At 36.7% G+C, this 9,903-nt stretch overlaps 1 protein-coding gene across 1 annotated transcript in view; it reads right to left on the bottom strand.

Moving 5' to 3' along the window:
- Nucleotides 1-3,657: 3,657 nt before the first annotated feature.
- Nucleotides 3,658-9,903, bottom strand: part of LOC143228891 (LIM/homeobox protein Lhx2-like) — a 106,304-nt gene continuing 100,058 nt past the window's right edge. The window contains exons 4-5 of the mRNA XM_076460323.1: nt 6,468-6,733; nt 3,658-4,129 (exon numbers count right to left, since the gene is read on the bottom strand). Coding sequence (XP_076316438.1) covers nt 3,995-4,129; nt 6,468-6,733 — 401 coding nt within the window. The 3' untranslated portion in view covers nt 3,658-3,994. The remainder of the gene's footprint in view (nt 4,130-6,467; nt 6,734-9,903) is intronic.

The following is a 9,903-nucleotide window of genomic DNA, read 5'->3' as shown; positions in this document are numbered from 1 at the left end:
CACTTTCACGTATCAGACCCCAAATATAGTCTTCTATCATGTTTTTGTTATACGCTCCCAGGTCACAATAGCAAAGTTTGAAGAGAAAAATAGGTCTTTTTCATTTACTTTAGGCATAAACAATTGGGAAATAACACTTTCTGTCCAGGAACAAGAAAAGTAAAAATTTTGTTACACAGTGTAACATGTTTGTTTTCGAACATGGGAATAATTGTGGTTCGACAACTCTGTCTGCAGTTTCTATATTGTCGTTGTTTGTTATCAAATATACAAAATTCAGATGATTAGTAATCATTTTTTCTCTTCTTCTCTATTTCTTAAATTCATTTGGTGGACGCAATGCGGTTAACCATGGGCAACAAAAGTGGACGACGTCATAATGGTTTCCCTGTGAACTTCTTCCGGCATGTGGTATGTATGATACGATGGCAAAGCATTCCAGAGAGATGTATGAAACCGGAGAACCAAAGACATTTTCTAAGTATCTTAGTATGGACAATTCGTTAATAACTTTGTCATCTCTTTTGAAAAAAAAAAAAATCGTTACAGTCTTTTTGTGCGTAAACACGTAATAAACTTTCACAGTGAGGAAACTCTTTACTTGTGCACATGAGCAGTAGTCAAGCAGCCAAACTTTTATTATTTTCGTTGGTGATTCATTATAACGAGTTCAGGTATTTTTCGAATGGCCTCAGATCTCATATCAACACACGCAAGTAAACAACTGTATTGAGTTTGAGAGTTACAATTAAAATACTGGTATTTGTTCGAACCTATTGATTCGAGCACACACACACAAAGAAATCTAAACACCATTAATTAACATACGAGTGTAAGAAGTGCTAGAAGACAGCTCATGTTCCTTCGTTCTTGAATATGTGACGTCAAGACGGTTCCTTGTTTTGTTTGTTTGTTTTTGAATTTCGCACAAAGCTACTCGAGGGCTATCTGTGCTAGCCGTCCCTGATTTTGCAGTGTAAGACTAGAGGGAAGGCAGCTAGTCATCACCACCCACTGCCAACTCTTGGGCTACTCTTTTACCAACGAATAGTGGGATTGACCTTAACATTATAACGCCCCCACGACTGAAATGGCGAGCATGTTTGGCGCGACGGGGATGCAAACCCGCGACCCTCGGATTACGAGTCGCTCGCCTTAACCCACCTGGCCATGCCGGGCCCAAGACGGTTCCACCATTTACTATAAATGATATTGATATACATTTGATTTTAATTAGACTTATTTATTTTTTTGCGCCCATATATGTAATGAGTAAACTAACTTTGTTAAAATACACTTTTACTACATAACAAAATCGCGATTTGTTTGTAACTGAGCTCAGAGCTACACAATAGGCTATCTACGCTCTTCCTAGTACAGGAATCGAAACCTGGTTTCGAGAGTTGTACGTCCACAGATATGTCGTTGTACCGATTGGAGAGAGGGGGGCAAAATCTTGGCATTTATCGCATAAATTCAACATTTTTACATTTTGTGTACTATCGTAACAAAATGTAGCAATCGAAACTTCAGAGCGTATCAGGTTCGTACGTATGGACTACAAAAACGGTCAGTAAAAAGAAACAAAAAATTCCTTTCTTGATAAAGCATTTATATCATTAAAAATTTTAAATAACCTTCATTAATGAGAATTTTGTAGAATCAAACTTACTTTATTAATAAAAAAACGAGAGGTAAAATTAGGTGAACCTACTATCAAACAATAACTTCAGACCACCGTCACTTTCTCCAAGAGGTAACATCTCGAACTTTCTTCACACTTGGAGTAATGAGAAATTAATAACGTGAGAAAATGTGATTCTCTTTTAGTGACGTCATAAGCCTTCTTTCACGATAGGAGATTAATTATTTTTAATTTAAAAAAAGGCTTCAGTGAAGAACAAATCAGTTAATGTTGTGACACAGCGATGACAGTTACGTACACAAATACAGTATTCTTGAAATATATTTGAAATGGGTGGGTGGATGGGTGGCAGTGAGAGAAAGAGAAAGCGTAAATATACAATAAATATGTTGAGTTGCGAAAATCAAGGTCCGACACAGGTGCTCGATAAAAAAACTTTATTACGAATCCCATTATGAATAATGGTGAAATCCTTGTTAGGCTCAAAGGTCTCACTCCCACAGTAAACAATGTTCAAACTCCTGTCTAGCCGTCCCTTTAACAGTGTAAGGATGAAAGAAAGGCAGCTAGTCATCACCACCCACCGCCAACTCTTGGGCTACTCTTTTACCAACGAATAGTGGGATTGATCGTAATATTTTCACGCCATTACGGTTGAAAGGGCGAGCATGTTTGGTGTGACGATGATTCGAACCCGCGACCCTCAGATTACAAGTCGAGTGCCTTAACCACCTGGCCATGCCGGGTATATTCCTATTGAACTCAAAATCTATAACTACATCGTGAACAGAGTTCGAATTGCCATTGTGTGCAAATTTTTATCTTCCCAGTGTCCGCAATCCCAACGGTCTCTAAACTCCAATTGTGCTCACAATTTGCACTCCTGTCATGGACAGTGTTTATACTTTGCTCTCTACATAATGAGCAGTGGAAAGTCCTGTGGATCAAATATTCATTTTCTAGTATGGTTTGGTGGCTAGGGGGCACTGGATTCGCAATCTGAGAGCCGTGGTTTCGAATCTTCGTGACCAATCATGTTTGCCCTTTCAGCCGTGGTGGCGTTATAATGTGACGCACACTCCCACTATATCTTCGTAATAGAGTAGCCCAATAGTTTGTGGTGGGTGGTCTTTCACTGCTGAATGAAAGACGGTTAGCGCTCTCAGCTGTCTTGTAAATTTGAGCGAAATTCAAAAGAAACCAAACTAATTTACTCCCGTCATGAAAAGTTTCAAAACTCACTGATGTGCTTAAAATTTGTAATAAGATCTGGAACGATATATATACTTCCAATATTTGTAAAACAGTTGTACATAGAAACTTCATGTAGCCAGGGTAGTAGTATATACATGTATCCGTTTTACTTTCGTGACAGTAAAAATGCAGGTATCCATCTTACAATGGTGTACATTGGTGATAGTTAACATATCACTTAACATATCTTTTCATGAAAATTAAAAGTGTTATAAAAATCATGGTATAAAATTTGAGTAAACTCTACATCATAAAAATTTCTCTCCTCTTTCTAAACGAAATAAAACAAAAAATAAAACTTCACGTTAAAGAAAATTTAAAATTTCCGTCGTTACATCAGAGATATGAACTATTCGCAAACCAACTAACCGTTTTAAGATTGTTCATCAGATTTCGTTCAGTAGATACACACAACTTTGTGCAAAGCCACAGCGGGCAATCTGCTGAGCCAACCGAGGGGAATCGAGCCTCTGATTTTAGCGTTGGAAATCTGTAGACATAGCGCTGTACTAGTGGTGGGTACGTTTATTAGGAAGTAAATAAAACTCAATATTATATTTATTTTGAAGGTTTGTATTTCCGAGATCTTTGGATATATTTTGCTATATTAAATATCTGGTTTCGTTACCCTAGTGGGCACAGCTCAGATAGCCCATGGTGTACCTTTGTGTTGAATAACAAACTAACAAACTGATCGTGTTTTTTCATTTTTCATTTTCGTGTTTAGTATTATGTGTAGAATTACTGAAACCAGCCAGTTTTAAAGGAAAGAAGAAACCGAGTTTATTGACAGAATTTAATATTGTTTTCTACCCTCATGTCAGCAACTAAGGAAAATATACAGCCTTCATACACTTGGACACTAGGTTTCAGTTTCGTCTACGTTGGTCGACGATCGTTGTTTTATACCCATGAGATTAACCCTCTATCGTCTCATCACGGTACTAAAGAAAGATCAAACAAGAGCATAACCTAAACGAATTCAGTGTTCTGACTTCATAATGCTGCTAAATGTATTTCGACTGTCTTAGAACAAAGCTGGATATGTTAAGGGGCTCTGTTTGATAAAAGGATCTTGGTGTGCTGTAGGAAGGTTTACAGAGCGTTGAGTAAAGTCTCTGGTGTCGTCATTTCCACCAATAGTTGTGATTCCTCGACGACATTCGGTCCTTGGGTGTGTTGATGTAAAATGTTCTTCCTCCATTTGGCTCGAGCGTTTTGAAACCAAACCTAAAACACAGATTTATATCTAATGGAATAAGTAAGACATAATGTGACATCAGAAATAAATAAACTATTACGCAAAATTAATTTATTGTAAAACTTGAGATTTACTGTTCTAGAGTCAGTGGTTGGTCGGCAGTAAGTTACTGAACTTACAATATTAAAATCTGGGGTTTGATTCCCGCGGTGGACAAAGTGCATATATCCTGTTCTAAAATCCTTGCGCTAAATAAACGAATGGTTTATTTCTTTTTACGCACAAAGTTACGCATTGGGATATCCGTGTTCTGTACACCGCAAGTATAGAACCAATTTTTAATTTTATAAGCTCTCAGGTTTACCGCTGAATCATGGAGAGACTAAGCAAACAAATATTTTTTTACGAAAATAGAGTTGTTCTTACTTAAGCCTAAAAGTTGTAGCTACCGTTATTACTCAGTTATTAACCCTTAAATGGCGGCTATCATTAACTGATGCTGCTACCTACGACTTTCCAACTTTTTAAGAGTTAAGATAAATTTCAAGTGTTTCTTGTCGTTGCTAGAAAAGTTAATTTTTTGCCAGTTATGTTCGTCAGAAAGTACTTGAACATTATCCCTAAGTCTATTAGAATATTTGTCACGTACTCTACGGAGTATTATTTTATAAGAAAATTCAAATACATCTCATCAGAAATGATAAAAAAGATTGTTTCTACACAATAAGCTTGTTTGTTTAAATAAACCGGTTTCGTTTTTCTTTCTAAGTGCGAGATTATGTTTGTTTGTTTGTTTTGAATTTTGCACAAAGCTACTCGAGGGCTATCTGCGCTAGCCGTCCCTAATTTAGCAGTGTAAGACTAGAGGGAAAGCAGCTAGTCATCACCACCCACCGCCAACTCTTGGGCTACTCTTTTACCAACGAATAGTGGGATTGATCGTAACATTATAACGCCCCCTCGGCTGAAAGGGCGAGCATGTTTGGCACGACGGGGATACAAACCCGCGATCCTCAGATTACGAGTCGCACGCCTTAACACACTTGGCCATGCCGGGCCCCACAATAAGCTTCCAAGGCAATAAAAAAGTGACCTCCGAGTAAACCTAAAGTGCCAATACTACTAAATCAAAAATGTCAAAGAAATGATTTATTTTAGCTAATAAAACACCAGATTAAAATATAAAATATTATTTTGAGAAAGAATAATTCACCAAACTTATACAAATGCCATTTTAATAATTTCAATAATGCATTCGTTTCTCTTGCAGAGTAGAAATGTATTTAGAATCACATTTCAGACCAAAGTGATAAATTGCTAAGTCGTTGAGACTGTTATGTGTCTTTAAAGAACAGGTATTGATATACGTTTAAAACATTATTTAGCTCAGCGATGTTTACGGCAATTGTCTGTCATTTTGGTGTAAATCTACCATCTATAACGTATCTCCATTTTAACCGTCATAACAAAAGCACATCACACCTTTTTGCGTGCTTTCCATAATCCATCTCTTATATGTAAAGCACGGCTTCTCAGCGTCTATTCCAACAGACCAATACATATCCATAGGCGGCTTTACCAGTATCTCTTCGTATAATAACAATAATTTTCGTTTCATTTTTCCATCTGCTCGAAATAGGTAACGGTTAAAGGGCTATGTCACAGAAACAAGATATCTATACGTGACTTGTGTCGCTTTTCTCAATGAATATACTTCTTTTTATGTTGTTACTGTAGCGATAGGTATAAGGACGGCCTTTGACATTGATTTTCGTGCCTGTGGATTCTCACCTGTTACACGACGCCATATAATGCTTACGACAGAGAGAGGACGACTTGTTGGAAGTCTTTTTCTGAGTGGTTTTGATGCCATTGTTGATACACGTTCCGTTATTTTCCTATATCATTAAATACAAATGAAATTCCGTTCTTTTAAATACTAAATTTTTGATCTGAAAGCATTTTTTTTTTTACGGTAAGTATAAATATTTTGCGTCCGAAACGGCTGGTATATACCCCCCTCCAGAATTCAGTGTTCAGTGATATCAAACTACAAACATAACACCAATGAATTTTAAAACATAATCCTGATACATTCCACGATGATACGACTTTTGATCGGCTTTGGTTATCAAGTGACTTGCTTATTTACACAATCAAATGTTTTTTTATAATGTTTTAGGCCAACTGTACAGAAAAAGCAAAACGTTTTACGATTTGACAATTATTTTGTTGTTTGCTTCTCGATTTATCATTATTTAATTTACGTAATGCAATGTTTACTAGCTTATCGCGCCAGATTCTTTATAATATATGAGATAGTGTGAAACGTTTCAATAAGTAATCAATTTTACTTAATTAACTCACTTGCAGGACCCTCTTGTGAAGTCCTGTTTTTTGAGACAATTGCTTCAAATCCTTAGCATCTGGGTTGTGATTGATGGCAAAATAAGATTTCATAGTGCGCATCTGATGGTGTTTGAAAGCAGTGCGCACTCGCTTCGGTCTTGTTTTGGATGTATTTTTGTTTGCTGAAAAGAGTTGAGTTGCGTTATGTTGAAAATCCTCTAGCGGTCTGTCTCGTAAACTGACCATTCCACACATCCCTTCAGCATCAGTACTACTCGTTGATCCTGAAATAGAAAAAAACAAAACAAAAAAACGTGACGTATAACATGAACCCAGATCCCGATTCGTGAACTTTGAAATAATCTTTTTTCTTTTTTTTTTTTCCCACAGAACCACACATGGTATGGATCAGAATAATTAACAGTAACATAACAAAAGAGTTTAGTGTGTAACAATATCAACCCCTTTAGGGTTCACTTCCCTTCGTACCCGGGCCAGGAAGTCAAGCATGTAATGTCCATTCTAGAGCAAAGGACCGAAAACCAGGAGCAGAGCGACTACAATGGACCAAGGTCAATCAAGCTTACCTTAATAAAGTCGGCCTAGTTCCGCGACAAAGACACCCATCCGACTGGAAACATCAGATAAGATACAAAGTTACGTAGGCGATATGGAACTAAACACAGAGTCCTATGGAAAAGCGTTACCAGCTTCACACAACGCGCTTATTAATTATCAACACGTTCGTAAGATGTAGGTGGAGCGATAATCGTGACTGGAAATCAAAGTTAAAGCCTGGCTTTGTTTCTAAACAACGTTTTTTCCACGATTCGTGATAATTGTGCTGCAATTCTATTACGGACTCTCTAACGATCCTGGGACTGCAAACAACTGTGGAAATAACAGCATTGTGTGCAGAATGGAACTTCCAAATTTAAGCATCCTTATCTAGTTTCCCTTTATTTTACTATTATCTTGGTAACTAAGCAGAAACGCATGCGTGAACAGAATATAAACTCGAGCACTAGGAAAATATTTCGACCTAAGTTTCACGCACACTAATAACTTCTTTTATGTTCTTTCACAACTAGTTTCCTGTTGTTGTTTTTATCACAAACACACAAAGGTAGCTCACCCTGAGAATTCCTAGGATTACTAATAGTTGAGCCAACACTTTTAGATCACCAGCAAAATAATGAACATTGGCTTATAAAGAACTGGAAACCTTTAGGCGTGGTTATCTTGTAAGATAAGCAGATACGAACAGTAAGTAGACAGAGGTCGTTATATTTGAGAATAAATAAACAAAAATGTATACATGAGAAAAATATGACAATCATATATAATTACAAAAAATATTGACCGAAAAATATCCAGCTTAATTGGTTGTATAGAATCAAGTTACACAATGAGTTATGTGTGCTCTGCCGACAACGGGTATCGAAACCCGGTTTTTCCTGGTGTGAGGCCACACATATACTGTTGTGCCACAGGAGAGCTTAAGTTTAATGGATACATTAAAGCAAATATTATGTGGTTTTCTCTTCAAAAACATACAGAAATATGCACTCGAACCAAACGCCACAATGTCATATCTAACCACAAATGTATGTATATATATATATACAGGGTAGCCCGTAAGTCCCTAGCCATCCATATGTTATTATGTTATATTCAATTACGCATGTATTATAAATTTGTTTCCTTTTTCAGAGAAATATGGCCGATGTAAGCCTATTTATACTTGAAGAACATGGCGTCGCATAATATTATGCAGCGATAATGAGGGACAGCACACAGATACACTGGATACATAAGATATTGGATGGGTAGGGACTTACGGGCCACCCTGTATATGTATTCAAACATCAATAAGATTCATTTACGGATACAAATAATAAAACACTGGAATATTAAACTTGTCTATTTCTCTATCCTTTATTAATTTCTCTGACGGATAACTGACAGTACATAATAACTATTCGTATCGAGTAGATTCGAGTGATCCTAATAGTATTATAAAGCAGTACCTCGTGCGTACTCACATCTATCCGTGTGTTCTGAAGACATATATATGTTTCAAAAACATTTCTTTACCATAAAAAGCTTTTTTATTCTCTTACGAAACTACTACCACAGAATAAATATTATTCAAAATCATTTTGTTATCGACAAGCAATTGCGTTTCATTTTTGTGTGGCGCCATCTTTTGGAACAGTTTTGTGCCATACATTTCTATAAGGTAAAACTTATGGAACAAATGCAAGCACACACACACGCACATCATAAGCCTTGGACTTTTCATATGTAATTAATGGCGAAATGTATTTAACACGGCAAACAATAACAGGAAATATAGATGTACCATTGAATAACAACAAACCAATCGATATTCGATAGACAGACAAACAAACAGCTGTGAATTATTGAAAAATTTAAAAGATATGCACTTACGTATATTTTAGCAATATGAAAATCACCTTACTAACAAGTATAATATGTACTTTTTATATCTCGTTTTCAACAATAAATAATATTGTAGAATGTTTTTATATAACAAACATCTTCTGATACAAAAAACAACAACAAAAACAAACTCGCCCACAAGTCTAAACAATGAAATTTAACCCTCGAAAACGTTCACCATGCTCCGCTACAACGTGAAGTAACACTGGATAGAAGCTTAGAATTGCCATCAAACCCCGGTAATCTCTTTGACATTTAATTCTGCCAACAATAACGGAAAACTTAAACGATGCCATTCTGCTCCTTGCTTCAGCGAGAACAAGTTCGTGCACCATGGCAGATTAGTTGAAACGTAGGCAGTAAGGATTAGTTAAGACGACTTATGTCGCACCGCATGTGCCAATAAAATTTAATACCCGTGCAACGAAATAACAGCCAATCGGATCATGCCAAGTAAGAGATTATAAAACAGACAGCTACCATCGTCGAATGCAAAGAGACAACCAATAAAGCTAATTTGCTGAAGAGGGGCCGGGGGTATCCTCCATAATTGGAATATTCATCCAAAGAAGCTCCCAGAGACGAAGATTAAATACAGTCGAAGATAAAACGTATGAGTTATTCTTTTATACATAAACACAGTTTATTATTTTCTGAAAACTTCAATTACCTTTTCATAATTGTTTTATTTAGAGTTTGGATCGTTGAGTTAAAATCTAGATATAACCACATTCATAAACTGACCAGGTGGTTAAGGCGCTCGACTTGTAATCTGAGACTCATAGGTTCGAATCCCTATCGCACCAAACATGTTCGCCCTCTCAGCTGTGGAGACGTTATAATGTGACGGTTTATCCCTCTATTCGTTGATAAAAGAGTAGCCCAAGAGTTGGCGCTGGGTGGTGATGCCTTCCATCTAGTCTATTACTTTGTCTTTCACTGCTAAATTAGATAGCCCTCGTGTAGCTTTGCACGAAATTTAAAACAA

This window comes from Tachypleus tridentatus, chromosome 10, assembly GCF_004210375.1.
Source record: "Tachypleus tridentatus isolate NWPU-2018 chromosome 10, ASM421037v1, whole genome shotgun sequence".
Taxonomy (NCBI): Eukaryota; Metazoa; Arthropoda; class Merostomata; order Xiphosura; family Limulidae; genus Tachypleus; species Tachypleus tridentatus.
Note: the sequence above shows the minus strand (reverse complement) of the source record. Positions and strands in the feature narration are given on the sequence as shown.